The 19,215-nt window shown below is 44.4% G+C and overlaps 1 protein-coding gene and 1 non-coding gene across 3 annotated transcripts in view; both read left to right on the forward strand.

Moving 5' to 3' along the window:
• DSP (desmoplakin) overlaps positions 1-19,215 on the forward strand; it is a 41,597-nt gene that overhangs the window by 18,214 nt on the left and 4,168 nt on the right. The window contains exons 6-23 of one of the 2 annotated variants that reach the window (XM_074348067.1): positions 1,360-1,410; positions 2,310-2,471; positions 2,978-3,082; positions 3,932-4,027; positions 4,796-4,921; positions 5,457-5,609; positions 6,816-6,970; positions 7,568-7,694; positions 8,397-8,598; positions 9,408-9,634; positions 10,356-10,522; positions 10,939-11,077; positions 11,622-11,815; positions 12,817-12,979; positions 13,465-13,548; positions 14,108-14,215; positions 14,911-15,009; positions 16,165-18,459. In XM_074348067.1, the coding sequence (XP_074204168.1) occupies positions 1,360-1,410; positions 2,310-2,471; positions 2,978-3,082; positions 3,932-4,027; positions 4,796-4,921; positions 5,457-5,609; positions 6,816-6,970; positions 7,568-7,694; positions 8,397-8,598; positions 9,408-9,634; positions 10,356-10,522; positions 10,939-11,077; positions 11,622-11,815; positions 12,817-12,979; positions 13,465-13,548; positions 14,108-14,215; positions 14,911-15,009; positions 16,165-18,459 (4,653 nt within the window). The remainder of the gene's footprint in view (positions 1-1,359; positions 1,411-2,309; positions 2,472-2,977; positions 3,083-3,931; positions 4,028-4,795; positions 4,922-5,456; positions 5,610-6,815; positions 6,971-7,567; positions 7,695-8,396; positions 8,599-9,407; positions 9,635-10,355; positions 10,523-10,938; positions 11,078-11,621; positions 11,816-12,816; positions 12,980-13,464; positions 13,549-14,107; positions 14,216-14,910; positions 15,010-16,164; positions 18,460-19,215) is intronic. The other variant, XM_074348068.1, reaches the window with a different exon arrangement.
• On the forward strand, positions 13,601-13,707 carry LOC123614112 (U6 spliceosomal RNA). Its single transcript, XR_006721607.1, has one exon. It is a non-coding gene; the product is annotated as a U6 spliceosomal RNA (small nuclear RNA).

Genomic DNA, 19,215 nt, shown 5'->3' on the forward strand with positions numbered 1-19,215 from the left:
TAACCTTTTCCAGGACTGAGGGTGCACACACACGCATTTAGTGCAGTTGGTAAATGAATATTTGGAGGGTAGTAATTCGTTTCTGCAGAAAGCAGAGCACATCTTCAAATGGAGAAAATGGGACAATCGTGTAGTTTTATTTTGGTGAATCCTTGAGTCCTTTCCTATGTGGTAATTGAAGTGTATTTCTTCTTTATTTTTTTAATGGGGGTACTGGGGATTGAACCCAGGACCTAATGCATGCTAAGCATGAGCTCTGCCACTGAGCTATTACTTTCCCTGCCTAAAATGTATTACTTAAAAAAAATTTTGGGGGGGGTCTTTTTTCTTTTTAAATTAAAGTGTAGTTAATTTACAATGTTGTGTTAGTTTCTGGTGTACAGCATAGTTATACATACATATATATTCCTTTTCATATTCTTTTTCATTATAGTCTATTACAAGATGTTGAATAGAGTACCCTATGCTATACAGTAGGATCTTGGTGTTAAAGACCTTTTTTTATTTTTAAATTTTTTGGGGAGGGGCTAATTAGGTTTGTTTGTTTGTTTGTTTTTTTTAATGGAGGTACTTGGGATTGAACCCAGGACCTCATGCATGCTAAGCACGTGCTCTACCGCTGAGCTATACCTGGCCCCCATCCTAAAATGTGATGTTTAGTTTTATTTTATTTTATTTGTTGGAGGGGGCGGTAACTGGGTTTATTTATTTATTCGTAGAGGAGGTACTGGGGATTGAACCCAGGACCTCAGGCATGCTAAGCACGCGCTCTACCGCTTGAGTTATATCCTACCCCTGAATGTGTATTTCTAATAAAGGAAATTGTGTCTCATCCTGAATGTTTTCCTGGAGGAAAGGACTGACTTGAAGCTGGGTCCAGAATTATAGCCTAAAATATTGATCTGATCTTAAGTGCCTGGTTTCCACCCCCCCCCAGGTCTCTACACTTTTAAATCACTGACTTTTGTACTTTCTCTCACATCTTATGCCCTCCCTTTTTTTTTTGCCTACTTTTGTCCACCTGAGTATCTGATCAGAATTTTCCCTCTGTTCTCTGAGACCTAGGGAGTCCTAAATGATATTTTCAAACTTTTAAAACTGTGTAACAGTGAGTCTTTAAGTGACAGTGATGAGCCCTTTGCTTTGGAGAGGTGCCACCCCCACGCCAGTGAGGGTCTGCCTTCAGACCAGCTGGGAAAGATCCCTGTGGGTGAACGGTTTCATAGGGCAAATCCCCCTTTCTCCTGGGGGAGCTGAAATTAGTACGTATCTGATGAGAAGGAGGTTTAGAAGGGCTGTTCTTGCTGTGCAAACCCTCGGGGCGAATTAAATAATTACCTGCTGTTGGTCTCCTTCTAGCGTGAGAAATCTGCGATCTACCAACTGGAGGAGGAGTATGAGAACCTGCTGGTAAGCCCACTTATTTCTAAAGGGTCTGTGTTCAAGGCAGTTCAGGTCCATAAACATGGGGTTTATGAAGGTAAGTCATCTGCTCGGTGTTAAGGACCCTGGAAGTACCTGGAAAATGTCCCGAGGGGCTTATAGATGCTAACTTCATTTCTACTGCTGCCTCCCCTTTAGAAGGGACTTTTAAAAGACTTTTTCTGAAATCAGTCCGTGCGTGGTGCTGTTCTGTTTGTCACTTGAGTGTCACCTAAATGGCATTTGTTCAGTACTTGCAGTTAAAGCCATAAAGCTCTTCCACTTGTGAATTGCAGCCTTTTATGACATATAAGCAAAAATAAGACGTGTTTTCCTTTGAGAAAGATTTAGCAGACCGTCACCACCATTTATTTGAGGACAAACTGAATTATTACTTGACTCATAAGAAGAACTGTTTCCTTTCTTCTGCCTATTTGGGTCACCCCATCTTCACTTTTCCATATTTCCTTATTGGTCACAATACTTTTTAAATAATGGGGCTTAGTCGTGACACAACTCTTTTCCAAAGTGGGACTCATGGCACCTTGAATTTTGGGGATGTGGGAGAGGGAAGGAAAAGCTTGATTTATCCTTTTAAGAATCCATTTACCCTTCATAATCTAAAACTAATTATTGAACCCAAACGTCAGTGTCTGGATTAAGACTCTTCTGGGTTAGGCTGTTGCCTTGAATCTAAAATTGCCCCCAAGTTGGGGTGGGTCCTTTCCACATACCAGGTGGTCACTAAACGCAAGAGGTTAACGTTGTATTGATTCTTGGGATTTTTGTGGGTCAAGGGGACCACCTGGGTTTATCTGTGAAATCCACAGAGAGCACCATTCACCTGCATGTGGTAATTCTAATGCTGCTTTGACCCTCCTGTGCAGAAAGCATCCTTTGAGAGGATGGACCACCTGCGGCAGCTGCAGAACATCATCCAGGCCACGTCCCGCGAGATCATGTGGATCAACGACTGTGAGGAGGAGGAGCTGCTGTACGACTGGAGTGACAAGAACACCAACATCGCCCAGAAGCAGGAGGCCTTCTCAGTAAGCCCCCAGAGGCGGGAGCTGGGGGCCCTTCCCTCGAGGTGCTGCCTCAGCGGCTGCGCGGTGGCCAGGAATGGGCTTGGAGTCATTTAATCGGCCACTTGTAATTCAGCTTCAGTTGAACGGTCAGGAAAAAAAAACATTCCTTCCCGACAGCTCTTCAGTGATTTAAGAGGGGCAGGGTGGGGCTCGGCATCTCAGAAGACAGTAGACGGGGTAAGATGAGTCCCCTCAGGTGCCACTGAGGGTGTGTAGTGCGGAGGCTTCACCTGCGTGAACCCGGATGAGATGTGTCACCAGTCTGGCCTCAGCCACATACTGAAGGGTCTCAGACATCCTTTCTGGTCTTAAAAATGCCACGATTCTTAAGGAAAGCATAAGACAACTGTTTGGCCTCATTCATTGCCGAAGTGCAGTTTTGTATTTTACTTCCTGTAACTCCGGTGGGAGGGACGGAGGGCCGCCAGTGACTTGTTCTTGAGGACTTGTTTTTCTTTCCTTCACAGATTCGCATGAGTCAGCTGGAAGTTAAAGAGAAAGAACTCAATAAGCTAAAACAAGAAAGTGACCAACTTGTCCTCAGTCAACACCCAGCTTCAGACAAAATTGAGGTCGGTCTCATGAGATTCACATTTTTGTCATGGGGTCTGGGGAGGAAGGGATCCTTTTCAAAAAGAAAGACTATACAGATAAATGATTCTTATCCGTCACAAAGCCATGCCGAGTTTATTTTATATTTTGAGATCATCACCCTAGACCAGGATTGGCAAGCTTTCTCTGGAAAGGATCAAATAATAAATATTTGAGACTGGCAGGGTATTTGATTTCTGTTGAAATTAACTCTGCCATTGTATGGTGAAAGCAACCATGGCAACTTGTGAGCAAATGATTGTGGCTGTGTTCCAATAAAACTTTACTGATAAATGCTGGTGGTGGGCTGGATGTGGCCCTTGGACTGTAGTGTGCTGACCTGTGTCCTAGATCGCCATCCGTGGGCTGCACTCAAGGCTGACACCAGCTGGTAGCACTGGTGTGGCCATATTGGTTGCTAAACAAATCAAAATATTTTCATACCAGTTGGTAAGAGTCATTGCCTTAAGCCCCTCAACCCTCCGTGTGGGTACCTTGGGCCTCCCTGTGACCTAGCAGCTGTACAGGACCGGGGCTGACGCCCCAGTGCCCTCCCCAGTGTCGGTTCCGGTTGCTCAGTGGCTGTGCCCCATTTGGGTCAATCTTTTGACTAATACCCCTAATGGTCTCCGTCTGTTAGAACTTAAATTTGATTTTTACGATACGAGGAGTTCCCTGTTGGGAAAGTTTGGTTTCAAATTTTAGAAAAAAAAAGTTGGCTCGATTTGGAATCAGATGACAAAGGCTTCAGATCGTTCATTCAGGCTCACCCACCTCCAGATGAGTGGATGCCTCTCTGTGGAGGGACAGCAGTGGTTTTCTTGTTTCAGGCGTACATGGATACCCTTCAGACACAGTGGAGCTGGATTCTTCAGATCACCAAATGCATTGATGTTCATCTCAAAGAGAATGCTGCCTACTTTCAGGTGTTTATACTTCGTAATCATTGAATTGTGTCTTAAGTCTTAATACCTTATCTTTTTTTCTTTTTATGTTGGAACTGGCTTTGTAGTCTATTTTTTTAACTTTTATTTTGGGGGGAGCTAATTACGTTTATTTTTTTAAATGGGAAGTGGTACCTGATGGAGCTGAATGAACTATTTTTGATGGACATTTAAAAAAAAACGAATATGGAAACTTCTGTTTGTATCTTACAACATTGTATCATATGTTGGTATCCACACACAGCTGTATAGACACACACCCCCCGTTTGCATGTGCCTGGGTAGATTTTTTTTTTTCTTCAGAGGACCTGATACGGGTTTCAAGGATCTCACTTCTTTTCTTTTTTAAGTTTTGGGGGGAGGTAATTAGGTTTATTTACTAATTTTCATGGAGGTGCTGGGGATTGAACCCAGGACCTCATGCATGCTAGGCACGCACTCTACCACTGAGCTATACCCTCAACTGTTAATACCCTATCTTTTGAAGGTGTTTGAAAAATCACTGGGAGCAGTCTTCACAGTAGTGCATAAATACTATTTATTGGTTTTTAGTTTAGAAAAACATAGATTGGTCACCAATCAGGTAGTCTTTTGGTGTCACGTAAGTTAATAGACTTTCTGTCTGCTCTTTTCCTTGAACCACCTGTCAGATAGACCCGTAGGGAAGACAGTCCCTGAAGTAGAAATACTAGGCCGTACTGCTTATTGAGTTGCTGTTTGTTGACTTGAAGTCCCCCCCATTCTTCATAGTTTTTTGAAGAGGCCCAGTCGACAGAAGCCTACCTGAAGGACCTCCAGGACTCCATCAGGAAGAAGTACCTGTGTGACAAGAGCACGCCCCTGCAGCGCCTGCTGGGGCAGATCAAGGAGCTGGAGGTACCGCCCGGCCTGGGCCCTCAGCGGCCTCCCCTGGGGGTGGCAATAGGCGTGCCCTCCGACGCAGTTCAGGCTTGAGCTTTTCTGCAGAACGAGCACCCAGGGCGCAAGCCAGCATAGTCTTCATTTTCAGTGGCTTTTCTCAAAGTGCATTCTTTGCACACTCAGCCACTGATGAAAATTACTTTCACTTCAGTAGTTTCTGTCACTCAAAGCAAAAGTGGAGAGACTGCTGATGACTTAAATGCCAATTCCCTTGGGAAAGCATACTTCACATTTTATCAGCACGGTCCTTTCACGCCCTGATGGTCTTTCCCGCCCACCTAGTTCATGGCTGCGGTGCCTCTGCAGGGGCTGTGTGGGAAAGGCACCCACGGTCCCTGCAGCTGGAGGAACCGGTGGCTTTTTACAGCTGATGCACCTTTGCTGGTATCTCATTTGTAATGTCATGATAGCTGCAGTCATGCCCTATGAAGATCTCACGTAACATTCACAGAGTATCTATGTTTAAGTATGATTTTATTTGCAACGACAGAAAGAACGAGAGAAAATCCTTGAATACAAGCGTCAGGTGCAGAACTTGGTAAACAAGTCCAAGAAGATCGTGCAACTGAAGCCGCGGAACCCGGACTACAGAAGCAATAAGCCCATCATTCTCCGGGCTCTCTGTGACTACAAGCAGGACCAGGTGTGTGCTCGGTTCCTCGGAATGCTGCCAGACTTTCTCCTCCCTTTACGTACAGATTTTTGTCCTTTAGGAGAGCAGAACTTTATTAAAGTTTCAGTGCGCACCCTAGTAAATATCTTCCTTTTGTACACAAAACAACAAGCTCTCGAAAAAATGCAATGGTTTTGTTCTGCATCATCTGATAGTTGTCAGTAATTAGAACAATAGTTATTTATAAACTATGCTAATTTTAAGGCTTAATACCTTTGGTTCTTCTAATATGCAAAACTTACTTATCCATGATTACTCTTATCTCTGAATTTCTGAGACGAAAGAAAAATGAGAAACATGACCATTAGGCTGCATGTAAACTGAATGTCATTGCAGATTCTATGCGGTAATTAAAGATCAATTCTTTAGGCTCAGTGGTACATACAAACATTCACACAGGAAGATGATTTGTTTTCAGTAATTATTTATGTAATTCTCCCAGCTCTATTTTATAAAAATTAAGGAGGATTTAAGAAATATCAAAAAAAAAATGAAAAAAAAAGAGAAACATCAAATATGATCAGTTGGTTACGCAGATGTCAGAAAACAGTGGAGTTCATCCTACCATGCAGAAATGTTTCAAGAACTTGTGTGGAGAGAAGAAAGGTGAAGTGGAGCTTGTAATACCTCAATGTCAAGCTTGTTTCATTTGACTAGTTAAGAGAGTTGTCATATTTTAAGTACCCATTTTAAGAAGCGATAGAGTTAATTTAGAAAAGAAGCTATTTAGATGCTGGAGTTAATTGAGAAAGTTTTCTGAGGCCCTGATAGCAGAATCTTTGTTTTTATTTTTAAGAGCAAATGAATGGGACAGACAACTCCCGCACTCTGAAATCTACTATATAAAACACAAACTCAACAAAAATAGAAAAGCCAGAGGGTGACTTTTTGCCTTCCTGAAGGATCCCTCACTTCACTGGTAGATGCCCCAGGCCATCTCTGGAAAGTTGCCCCCCCCCATTCACTTCGTACACACCTCGCAGGCTCCCCTGTCTTGCGTAAAGCATCAGTCTTGGGTGTTGTTGGGACCAGCTTCCGTGGAGGAAACGCTAGTCAGATAAAAGCTAAAAAACCCGTTTGCATTCTGTCTTCACTGCTGCTTCTGTCTTTGAGATAAAAGATACACATGTGGACTCGTGAATAAAGCCCAAACCCGGGGCTGCTTGCCTTTTGCAGAAAATCGTCCACAAAGGGGATGAGTGCATCCTGAAGGACAACAACGAGCGCAGCAAGTGGTACGTGACCGGCCCGGGCGGCGTGGACATGCTCGTGCCCTCCGTGGGCCTCATCATCCCCCCGCCCAACCCTCTGGCCGTGGACCTCTCGGGCAAGTACGTGGTGGGTGCTCCTCCTGGCTGTGACGTGACCACAGGTGGGAGAAGTCGGGCCAATGCTCACATTGGACAGTTAGACACACCGTTCCTTACTGATCACCCCCCCCCCCACCGAGGGGAACCTGGTGAGGGTCCCGTGCCATCTACTTCATGTGAAGGTCCTACAGTTATTACTGCAGAATAGGAATGTCTGCTTTTTTTGAGAGGGGAGGTAGTTAGGTTTATTTTTAGAGGAGGTACTGGGGGATTGAACCCAGGACCTCGTGCATGCTAGGCACGCACTCTGCCACTGAGCTGTACCCTTCCCCCTGGAGTAATCGTCCTTGTCCTGCACTTGAAAGGCATTGTTTCAAAATTCTTCTTCCTTTTAGACAATCAGTAGTTTTGCCTGTAGCCTCAAATAGAAAAATGCCCTGAGCATCTATATTTGGCCATCAGTAGGTGGAGTGTTCCTTTCACAGACTGTCCATGGCAGATTCTTCCAGACTGTCTCTGGTGGAAGGCTTCCACCCCCTCGGGGTGGGGACAGTAGCACAATGAACTCGTTTGATGGAGAGCAAGTCTTTAGCGTGTTTTTTCCTTGGTGCCTCCTAGGATTGAGCAGTACTACGAAGCCATCCTGGCTCTGTGGAACCAGCTCTACATCAACATGAAGAGCCTGGTGTCCTGGCACTACTGCCTGATCGACATCGAGAAGATCAGGGCCATGACCATCGCCAAGGTACGTCCTCAGGACCACCCGGCCGCCTGGAGGTTTCCGCCAGGCGAGCCTTCTAGCTGTGCAGATGATGCTTTTGTGTCTCGGCAAGAGTCAGCTGAGCCTTCCTTAGAGGTTCTAGTCTGTCCAGCCGAGAATGGGAGGAATTCGCACGGGGCTCACTACTGACAAACAGAAGTACTAGTTAAAGTTACTTGACAAGCCAGAAGTACCTGTGGAAAAGGCATGGGGTCCTGTGATGCTCTGGGTACCATCCACCTTCGATGTAATGGAAAATTAGTTTGTAATTATTGACTGGATATCACAGAAGTAAAAGGTGGGATAGAATTCTTGGAAGAACACCCAAAACATTAGTTACTCTATATCAGTGGTTTTCATGTTGGGGTCCGAGGATCCCAGGTGAGGGAGTCCTTTGGGATGCCCAGGACAACAGGGAGGAGAGGGGCATGGAATGAGGGAGTTGGGAGCTCCCCCCAACCCGTTTCCTCTTTCAAGTCAGAGCAGTTTTGCTGTGATCTGCTTTACATTTGGAGTTTCTGAGTCCTACTGCCTTTAGAGAATAAAATTCCATAGGAAGAGAAAAATTGACAACCCACCGCTCGGAGTGTTGCCCCAGGCCCCACCGAGCCTAATGCATTTTCAAGCAAACTCTTCTTGGTCACACTTTGGGGCCGTCAGAAACACCCCTGCCTGGTTTACTTTCAGCTGAAAACCATGCGGCAGGAAGATTACATGAAGACAATATCTGACCTTGAGTTGCACTACCAAGAGTTCATCAGAAACAGCCAAGGCTCAGAGATGTTCGGGGATGATGACAAGCGGAAGATGCAGACCCAGTTCACGGATGCGCAGAAGCACTACCAGACCCTGGTCATTCAGCTCCCTGGCCACCCCCAGCACCAGACAGGTTGGTTTGGAGCTGCTCTCTGTTTGTATCCACCATACATACAGTTTGGTTTGTTTGTTTTTATTGAAGTATAGTTGATTTACAGTGTTGTGTTAATTTCTGGTGTACAGCACAGTGATTCAGTTATACATACATTCTTTTTTATGATAGGTGATTATAAGCTAGTGAATATAGTTCCTTGTGCTATACTGTAGGACCTTGTTTATCTGTTTTATTTTTTATTGAAGTGTAGTCGGTTTACAATGTGTCAATTTCTGGTGTACAGCATAATGCTTCAGTCATACATATACATATATTCATTTTCATATTCTTTTTTATATTCATAGGTTAATACAAGATATTAAATATAGTTTCCTGTCCTATACAGAAGAAACTTGTTTATATATCTGTTTTATATGTAGTAGTTTGTATCTGCTAATCTCAAGCTCCTAGTTTATCCCTCCCCCCACCCCCACTTTCTCCTTTGGTAACCACACATTTGTCTTCTGTATCTGTGAGTCTCTTTCTGTTTGTAAATAAGATCATTTGTCTCATTTTTTAAGATTCCACATGGAAGTAATACCATATGGTATTTGTCTTTCTCCGACTTACTTTTTTAAAAAGCAAGTCGGTAGTTTGCCAAAAACCAGTTTCAGAATTGCTTCTTTGAAAGATAATATCTCAAAAGCCATTTATACACTAAATTTTCAGAATCATATCAAAGGAAGTAGCTACGCTGTCATGCAGTGTGGATGGTTTTGTATTTTGAGGTCTCATTCCCTTCTGGCCCGGAATCCTCTGACCCTTGTGCTCCTAATGTATTTTTACAGTAACCACAACTGAAATCACTCATCTCGGTTCCTGCCAAGATGTCAGCCGTAATAAAGTAATTGAAACCAACAGAGAAAGTGACAAGCAAGAGACGTGGATGCTGATTGAGCTGCAGAAGATTCGCAGGCAGATGGAGCACTGTGAGGGCAGGATGAGCCTGAAAAACCTTCTCCTGGCCGACCAAGGGTCCTCGCATCACATCACAGTCAAAATAAACGAGCTGAAGGTATGGATCCCTCAACATTTGGCTTGATTCCAGGTATCTTTACATTTAACCATGAACTAATTAAATACTTAAAGGCAAGAAAACCTTCATTTTTCAAGGAAACAGTCTTCTGGCATGATTTCCTTTTTTCTTTCCCCTGCTTCCAAATTTATAGAAGGTTACCTGGGCTGGAGATCAAACCATCTTTGCTGTTAGTGTGTGAGTTGTTGACTCAGGCTGCAGTATCTGCCTTTTCTGCAGTGTCAAGTTTTTAACCACACATTAATTCGGCTTCTGCCTGAAGCAACCTATGATATGGGCTAGACAGGTAGAATGATCTTTATTTATAGACAGGAAACTGACCTGGAGAGATTGGGTGGGAGGCTGGGGTGGGGGATGTGTGAACTCCAAGCCATGTGCAGAGCTGGGACGGCAGCCCAATATTTCAGTGTTTAGCTCTTTTCCACACAGCCAGGCCTGGGCACTGCATTGGGCGGTCCAAGGCATGTGTCCTAAGGAAGTGGGTCACATTTATCCAGTGCTGGTAAGGCCTCCCTGCTGAAGCACACGGAAGGGCAACTCTGTTGCTTGAATCTTTGACATTTTGTAGGCTTTTTTTAATCCAAAAAAGAAAAATAAATAAATTTTTAAAACTCAAAAAAATTTTGTGGGCTTTTTGAGAACGCAGACAACGGTGAGAAGCACACAGCTAAATCCAAAGTGTTCTGCTTTTTTTGCACAGAGTGTGCAGGCTGATGCCCAGGCAATTGCTGAAGTTCTCAACCAGCTGAAGGACATGCTAGCTAACTTCAGAGGCTCAGAGAAATACTGCTATTTACAGAATGAGGTATTTGGATTGTTTCAGAAACTGGAAAACATCAATGGCGTGACAGACGGCTATTTAAATAGGTAAACGCGGCTGACACTCACCTCAGATGTTTGACTTGTCTGCAGCTTCATTTTTGATTTGTTTTCGGGGCTGCTTACTTTCCATTTCTCTTTTCGCTCGAGGCTCAGTCACATTCTGTGCTTTTGAAAGAGGGTCTTTACGCCCAGTGTCCTCATCCCCCTGTTCTGACATCAAATGTCCCTTACACCTAAAGCATCCTGTAAAGGCCAGAGCTCAGAATTTTAATGTTAATGCAACGTGGTAGTCAGAATCATGATAGCGAGGGAAAAAATGAATTGCTCTGCTGTTTATAAAATAAGCAAAATAAATATTTCTCCACTTTAATACGGTTTTCTTTTATTAATAGTGGCCAGAGCCAAATGTCCAAAGTCTGATTATGTCCCCGTCCGTTTTGTTCACCTCTTGCTCCTCACAGCTTGTGCACAGTCCGGGCGCTCCTGCAGGCCATTCTCCAAACAGAAGACATGTTAAAGGTGTACGAAGCCAGACTCACCGAAGAGGAAACTGTTTGCCTGGATCTGGATAAAGTGGAAGCGTACCGCTGTGGCCTGAAGGTGACGTGAAGGGCTGGCACAGTGGCCGCGCTTATGGGAAATAATACAGGACTACTCAGTCCCCAGTCATAAAGCTTCCCTAAGCTTTCATGAGATTCAAGGATGACTGGATTTTGTCGGCCACACATGGTTGACATCAGCCATTATCTCTGGTGCACTGTTGTCCAGGGCGTGTTGGCAGGAGCCACGTGAGAAAGTCATCTGTGGGGAGAGTAGTCTGGGGAATTCCAGTTAAACGTAGTTAAGCTGGTTACTGTTGTACTTTTCAGAAGCTTTACTGTGTTAGTATATTTTGTGATTTTTCAGGAATGGAATGGTTAATACACTTTATAATTTTTCAGGAATGGGGTGTCATATTTAGCATTTCCCAAACTAATTGACAATTTGCATACTTTTTTTAATGGGGTGGCACCAGGAGCAAGATTGCTGGCACAAATATTGGGGAATGACATCAGTAAATACATTTTCCTTGCAGTGTCGTGTCCGGCAGGAGATGAGATTGGTTTGTACTCTTTTTTTTTTTTTTTTTTCCCTCTTGTGACAGAAAATTAAAAGTGACTTGAACTTGAAGAAGTCATTGCTGGCCACCATGAAGACAGAGCTGCAGAAAGCCCAGCAGATCCACTCCCAGACTTCCCAGCAGTACCCGCTCTACGACCTGGACCTGGGCAAGTTCAGCGAGAAAGTCGCCCAGCTGACCGATCGCTGGCAAAGAATTGATAAGCAGATAGACTTCAGGTGTGCCAACCTCCTTCCACACTTTCTTCCCATTTGGTTGTTCCCCACATCCTGTCACTTGAAGTGATCACCGTAAAGCCAGTGGTTTTGTTTCGTGTGTAAGTTACGCAGCCTCGGCGCTTTCTTCGTGGCCTCGCTGTACCGGAGGCAGCTCTGTTGGTAATGGGACAGGGAACCTCCCAATAGCCAAGCTCGATGCCAAGTGCCATCCAGATTCTTAGGGAAACAGTGGAAGCCATTGATCAAGCTCCTTCATGCCCCATAAATTCAGGAGTAGATGCTTGTACATCTTACACAAAAGAAATGCCTTCCTACAAAGCGAGGTTTAAGCAAATATCTTGAATCCTGCTTGTAGTTTATTTTACCAGGAGTGCTTCTTGAGTTACAGATCATTGATATGTAATTCACATGCCGCACAGTACACCCACTGAAGGTGTACAGTTCAGTGTTGTGTCGTGTATTCAGAATGTGTAACCATCACTACAATCTTTAAGCTTAGAATATTTTTTCTTACCCTAAAAAAGAAACCCCATACCCACTGGCGGTCACTCCCCGTCCCCTCACAACCCTCCAGCCCCAAACGGCCACCATTCTGCTTGCTGTCTCTGTAGATTTGCCTATTCGGACATTTCATCTAAACGGAAACATCTGATATGTATCCTTGGTGATTGCTTTTTTTTGCTGAACATAATGGCTTCAAGGTTCATCCAGGGTGTAGCACATGTCAGTACTTCATTTCTTTTTATGACTGAGGGATACTCCGTTGTCTGGCTGTAACACATTTTGTTTATTCTCTCATCAATTGATGGATATTGGGGTTGTTCCCTGTTTTGGGCTCTCGTGAAAAATGCTGCTACGAATGTTCATGGAGAACTTTCCGTGTGGATGTCTGTTTTCAGTTCTCCTGGGTGGACTTGCTGGGTCATCGGGTAAATCTGTGTTAAATGTTTTGAGGAGCAGTAGCCATGCTTTAATGATTTTATTGTATCTGTTTTCCCCAGATTGTGGGACCTGGAGAAACAAATCAAGCAACTGAGGAATTACCGTGATAACTATCAGGCTTTCTGCAAGTGGCTCTACGATGCCAAACGCCGCCAGGATTCCTTAGAATCCATGAAATTTGGAGATTCCAACACGGTCATGCGATTTTTGAATGAGCAGAAGGTATGAGCTAATTTACCACTGCATTAGATTTCATTGGGCGTAAGTTGTATTTTCCTCTGGTTGTGTTTTCATAGCGGTACCCAGGTTTGAAATAATAAATATTTAATAATTACTAGTCCCTTTTGTGAATGCTTAAATTGTGCCCAGAGGAAAAGCAATGGAGATGTTTACAAAGAAATGTGCTTATGAATGTAGAATAATGTAACATTGTAGTAAAGTATCTTTGTGAATTAAGTGATAGGACCAGAAAAGAGTGCTGACCAGACAGTAACCTCTTAGATAATAAGAAGTTGAAGATCTTCCTTCTCTTATCTGAATAGGAAACATGCTCATCTTTTAAGGTTTCGCTGTGAGAATACGGGTCGGAACATGTAGTAATAAACTGAGGGAAAAGACCAAGTAACAGTGGTTTAAAGAGTAAAAGAACATTTATTTTAAAATAGGTGTGCACTTTAACATTTGTAAATATTTTCTTTTTTGTAAAGAACTTGCACAATGAAATAAGTGGCAAACGAGACAAATCAGAGGAAGTACAAAAAATTGCCGAACTGTGTGCGAATTCCATTAAGGTATGTTGGTTTCACAGAGGATGTCGGTTTTTCACAGAGAATATTATTCACTGTGTTTATTTCGGCAGCACGTATACTAAAGCGGGAATGCTGCAGAGAAGGTTGGCATGGCCCTTATGCAAGGATGACATGCAAATTCATGAAGCGTTTCATATTTAAAAAAAGAATGTGATTAACTGCATTATTTTCTGATTCACTTCAAAGGTTATAGATTTCTTGGGGACAGCGATTATGGCTTTTGTATATTCTCTCCTGAACAAACCGTAAACGCTTGTTATCCATCAGCTTGAATTCATTTTGCATAGGCAGTATCTCCAGGAATGGGCTGGTCTTCATTCTTGAAACTGGTGTGTCCAAAAATCCCCATTTAGCATATAAAGATGTGCTGCCTGGTTCAATAATGTGATGTTAGGTGCTTGCACATTAGGAGCATGTGATAGCCTTTGGCGTTGGTCATTAGAAATGCAACTTGGTGATTTAAAACTGTGGAATTTGTAGCTGTCAGTGATTCCTTGGAAGCCCATTAAGCATGTTTTTCTCAAACTTCGTGATTCTGCAGGATTATGAACTGCAGCTGGCGTCATATACCTCGGGACTGGAAACGCTGCTGAACATACCTATCAAGAGGACCATGGTTCAGTCGCCTTCTGGGGTGATTCTGCAAGAGGTACAGCTCTCATGACATATCTCTTAGAGTCTGCCCCTCCACATCTTCTCTCTGCCCGTCCCCTTCATGTCCTCCCTACACTCTCTGAATTCATCTCTTGTTACAGGGTAGCCACTCAGAAAGGTTTAATACATTCTGCTTTCTCTAGTGTGAGTCATCAGTTTAAGATGCATTTTAGGAAATGATCACTGAGAAGTCTGGGTCTGTTGTTTATATGTTCGAGACTTTGCAGAAACTGGGCTTAAATTCTGGGTTTAGTGAGGGAGACTTCTAAAAAGTGGAAAATACCTGGTAGATTTCGAGAAGACAACTTCTCAAAGGTATCAGAGACCATCATCTGTTCGATGGTTTAGGGGGAACACCCTGGAGTGATGAGAATGGAGTGCAATGTTTTCAGCCCTTTGTTTAGTGGTACATCTGGGTTTGGGAATCAGCCCACATGAACGAAAGAGAATTCACTCCTTAAATTATAAGGTCATCATTTGATGGTTTTAGAAAACAAAATTGGTCAACTGGCATAGGACGTTTTAAAATTTAATTTTTTTAATTGAAGTATAGTCAGTTACAATGTATCAATTTCTGGGGTACAGCATAATGTTTCAGTCATACATATACATACATGTATTCATTTTCATAATAGGACTTTTTTTTAAATGCAACAGCTTTTATTTTTCCTTTCTCTCCTTTTCTCCAAGGCTGCAGATATGCATGCTCGGTACATAGAACTTCTCACAAGGTCTGGAGACTATTACAGATTCTTAAGTGAGATGCTGAAGAGTTTGGAAGATCTGAAGGTAATTTACTTTATCTCCTTGGAGGATCCAAAAAGAAAATAGGATAGAACTTTATTATTACTGCCTCATTATAACATGGATTTGGACATACCCACTGGTACAACTGTATTTCCTCCAAACAGTTAGTATAATATAGTTTGTTCAGAAGTCAGGGGTCAGTTCTCTTCTCTGCTACCCTGCTCTGAATGGGCTTAGGTAGCATTTGCAAAACTACAGCTACTTTACCTTACCCCCCAAATCCAGTAATTTCATTTAATGTTTGGTCAAGGAATTTGCTTTCTTTCTTTGTGTTAAATCAAGGAGAACACCCTGTATTAGCGGGATTTGAATTCTGCATGTCGAGTGATTGTTTAATTCACTCCTCATTTCTAATACTTGATTTGAGTCCATATGGAAACTAATACTTTGAAATAAAAGAAACATAATTTATGAAATCATAAGCGTTTGGTTTTGGAAGAAATCACCTCATTTAAGAAAGCTGATAACTCAGAGGTGATACATCACTTACTGACATGATATAAGCAGTTGATGGAAGAATTATGACTGGAGTAGAGATCTCTTGAATTTTTATCTGGTAGCCTTTGTCTTGTATCACTCTTTATATGTGTACTTATGTGTGTGGTGTGTATGTGCACATGTGTGTGCAGGTGTGTAACAAGAAATGAGAAAGCACATTGGTCTTATGGGGAGAGAGTACTGCTTCTTATGATGTGAGGCATTTTTTTTTTCAACATACTTATTTAAAAAATTGAAATATCGTTGATTTACAATGTTGTGTTAGTTTCTGGTATACAGCATAGTGATTCAGTTGTATATTCTCTTTCATTATAGGTTATTACAAGGTAGTGAATATAGTTCCCTGTGCTCTACAGTAGGACATGTTATTTTTCTATTTTATATATAGTCATGTGTATCTGTTAATCCCAAACTCCTAATCTTTCCCTCCCCCCACCTTTCCCCTTCAGTAACTATAAGTTTGTTTTCTATGTCTGTGAGTCTGTTTCTGTCTTGTAGATAAGTCCATTTGTGTCATTTTTTTAGATTCCACATATAGGTCATCTCCTATGATATTTGTCTTTGCGTCTGACTTAACTTCGCTGAGTATGATCATCTCAAGGCCCCTCATTCAACATGCTTTCTATTTCACTTCCACAGCTGAAAAATACCAAGATCGAAGTTCTGGAAGAGGAGCTAAGGCTGGCCCGAGACGCCAACTCTGAAAACTGCAATAAGAACAAATTCCTGGATCAGAACCTGCAGAAGTACCAGGCAGAGTGTTCCCAGTTCAAAGCCAAGCTCGTGAGCCTGGAGGAGCTGAAGCGACAGGCTGAGCTGGATGGAAAGTCAGCCAAGCAAAACCTAGACAAGTGCTACGGCCAAATCAAAGAGCTCAATGAAAAGATCACCCGGCTGACGTACGAGATCGAGGATGAGAAGAGGAGGAGGAAGGCCGTGGAAGACAGGTTTGACCAGCAGAAGAGCGACTACGACCAGCTGCAGAAAGCGAGGCAGAGTGAGAAGGAGAGCCTGGGCTGGCAGAAACTGGAGTCTGAGAAAGCCATCAAGGAGAAGGAGTACGAGATAGAGAGGTTGAGGGTCCTGCTGCAGGAGGAGGGCGCCCGGAAGAGAGAATATGAGAATGAGCTGGCAAAGGTAAGAAACCACTATAATGAGGAGATGAGTAATTTAAGGAACAAGTATGAAACAGAGATTAACATCACGAAGACCACCATCAAGGAGATAACCACGCAGAAAGAGGATGATTCCAAAAACCTCCGAAACCAGCTCGATCGACTCTCCAGGGAGAATCGCGACCTGAAGGAGGAGATCGTCCGGCTCAATGACAGCATACTGCAGACCACTGAGCAGCGGAGGCGGGCGGAAGAGGATGCCCTGCAGCAGAAAGCCTGCGGCTCCGAGATGCAGCAGAAGAAGCAGCAGCTGGAGGTGGAGCTGAAGCAGCTCATCCAGCAGCGCTCCGAGGACAACGCCAGGCACAAGCAGTCCCTGGAGGAGGCTGCCAAGACCATCCAGGACAAAAACAAGGAGATTGAAAGACTCAAAGCTGAGTTTCAGGAGGAGGCCAAGCGCCGCTGGGAGTATGAGAACGAACTGGCTAAGGTAAGGAGCAGTTACGATGAGGAGATCATTAGCTTAAAGAACCAGTTCGAGACGGAGATCAACATCACCAAGACGACCATCCAGAAGCTCACCCTGCAGAAGGAAGAGGACACCAGCGGCTACCGTGCCCAGGTGGACAACCTCACCAGAGAAAACCGGAGCCTCTCAGAGGAGGTCAAGAGGCTGAAGAGCACTCTGGCCCAGACCACGGAGAGCCTCCGGAGGGTCGAGGAGAACGTCCAGCAGCAAAAGGCCACGGGCTCGGAGATGGCTCAGCGGAAGCAGCAGCTGGAGATCGAGCTGCGGCAGGTTACACAGATGCGGACGGAAGAGAGCATGAGGTACAAGCAGTCTCTGGACGATGCTGCCAAGACGATCCAGGACAAGAACAAGGAGATAGACAGGTTAAAGCAGCTGCTAGAGACAGAAACAAAGGAGCGCAGGTGCCTGGAGGAGGAAAATGCGAAACTGCAGCGGGCCCAGCACGAGCTGCAGAAAGCCAACAGCAGTGCCACAGAGACAATTAGCAAACTGAAGGTTCAGGAGCAAGAGCTGTTGCGCCTGAGGATCGACTACGAGCGGCTGTCCCAGGAGAGGACCGTCAAGGACCAGGACATCGCCCGCTTCCAGAGCTCCCTGAAGGAGCTGCAGCTGCAGAAGCATAAGGCGGAGGAGGAGCTGATGCGGCTGAAGAGGGCAGCCTCCGAGGACTCCTCCAAGAGGAAGAGGCTGGAGGAGGAGCTGGAGGGCCTGCGGAGGACTCTGAAGGAGCAGGCAGTGAAAATCACCAGCCTGACCCAGCAGCTGGAGCAGGCGTCCATTGGCAAGAAGAAGAGCGAGGATGACCTGCGGCAGCAGAGGGACGTGCTGGAAGGCCACCTGCGGGAGAAGCAGAGGACCCAGGACGAGCTGAGGAGGCTGGCCTCCGAGGTTGAGGCCCTGCGGCGGCAGCTGCTCCAGGAGCAGGAGAACGTCAAGCAGGCTCACGTGCGGAATGAGCACTTCCAGAAGGCCATCGAGGACAAGAGCAGGAGCCTGAACGAGAGCAAGATAGAAATCGAGAGGCTGCAGTCCCTGACCGAGAACCTGACCAAGGAGCACCTGATGCTGGAGGAGGAGCTGCGGAACCTGCGCCTGGAGTACGACGACGTCCGGCGGGGCCATAGCGAGGCCGACAGCGACAAGAACGCTACCATCTCGGAGCTAAGGAGCCAGCTGCAGATCAGCAACAGCCGGACCCTGGAGCTGCAGGGCCTGATTAATGATTTACAGAGAGAGAGGGAAAATTTGAGACAGGAAATTGAGAGATTCCAAAAGCAGGCTTTAGAGGTATTCACAAATATTTGATCGCAGCTCCACTGTGTCTTGAATGATGCACTCCGCGGTCCTCTGATCTCAGCTGTGCTCTTGCTGCTGGGGTGGCTGCTTGCAGAATATCTCACTTTTCTTTTGGTTGCTGTCTGCCACTGGCTGGCTGCTGCTGTGGACTGATTTCAGTGCTGTTTGCCTGGCTTTTTTGTCACTGCATCAAGTGTCCATCTGCGTGTGACCCAGGCCTGGCTCTGCTTTTAGACCTTTCACCTGGGTGGAGCATCTGAGATCACTTGCCTCTCAGTGACCCACTCTGTTTTCTACACACTGGCTCTTTGGGAGCTGTGACTATATTCGTAATTAAAATTTTGCTAAAGAAAAATCCCATTAAAGGGGTTTTCTATGCAATTTTTAAGTCATTTTTGAATTCTCACCTGCATGGTTTTTCTGCATGCCTTATCCTGTTCTCTCTTGATCATGGCCCTCCTGTGTTTCTTTTTGTTTGACTTTTCTTCTTTTACCCCCTAATTAAAACATTCAGCTTCTTTAACTTCTAACAACTGTTTGACTTAGGTAGAAAATATTTGTGTGGGGCTGGGTGTGGGGTGTGTGTGTATATGTCCATAGATTTGTATTGTTTTATTAAACATATTAGTATAGCTGTAGCAGGTGAGATGTAGGTATAGCGGGTGTGATAGCCTGGAACAAAACTCCCCGTATTTGTTCAAACCATAATTACTATTAAGAATGAGACAGGTCTGCAGTTGCTCCCAT

Source organism: Camelus bactrianus, chromosome 20 (assembly GCF_048773025.1).
Source record: "Camelus bactrianus isolate YW-2024 breed Bactrian camel chromosome 20, ASM4877302v1, whole genome shotgun sequence".
Taxonomy (NCBI): Eukaryota; Metazoa; Chordata; class Mammalia; order Artiodactyla; family Camelidae; genus Camelus; species Camelus bactrianus.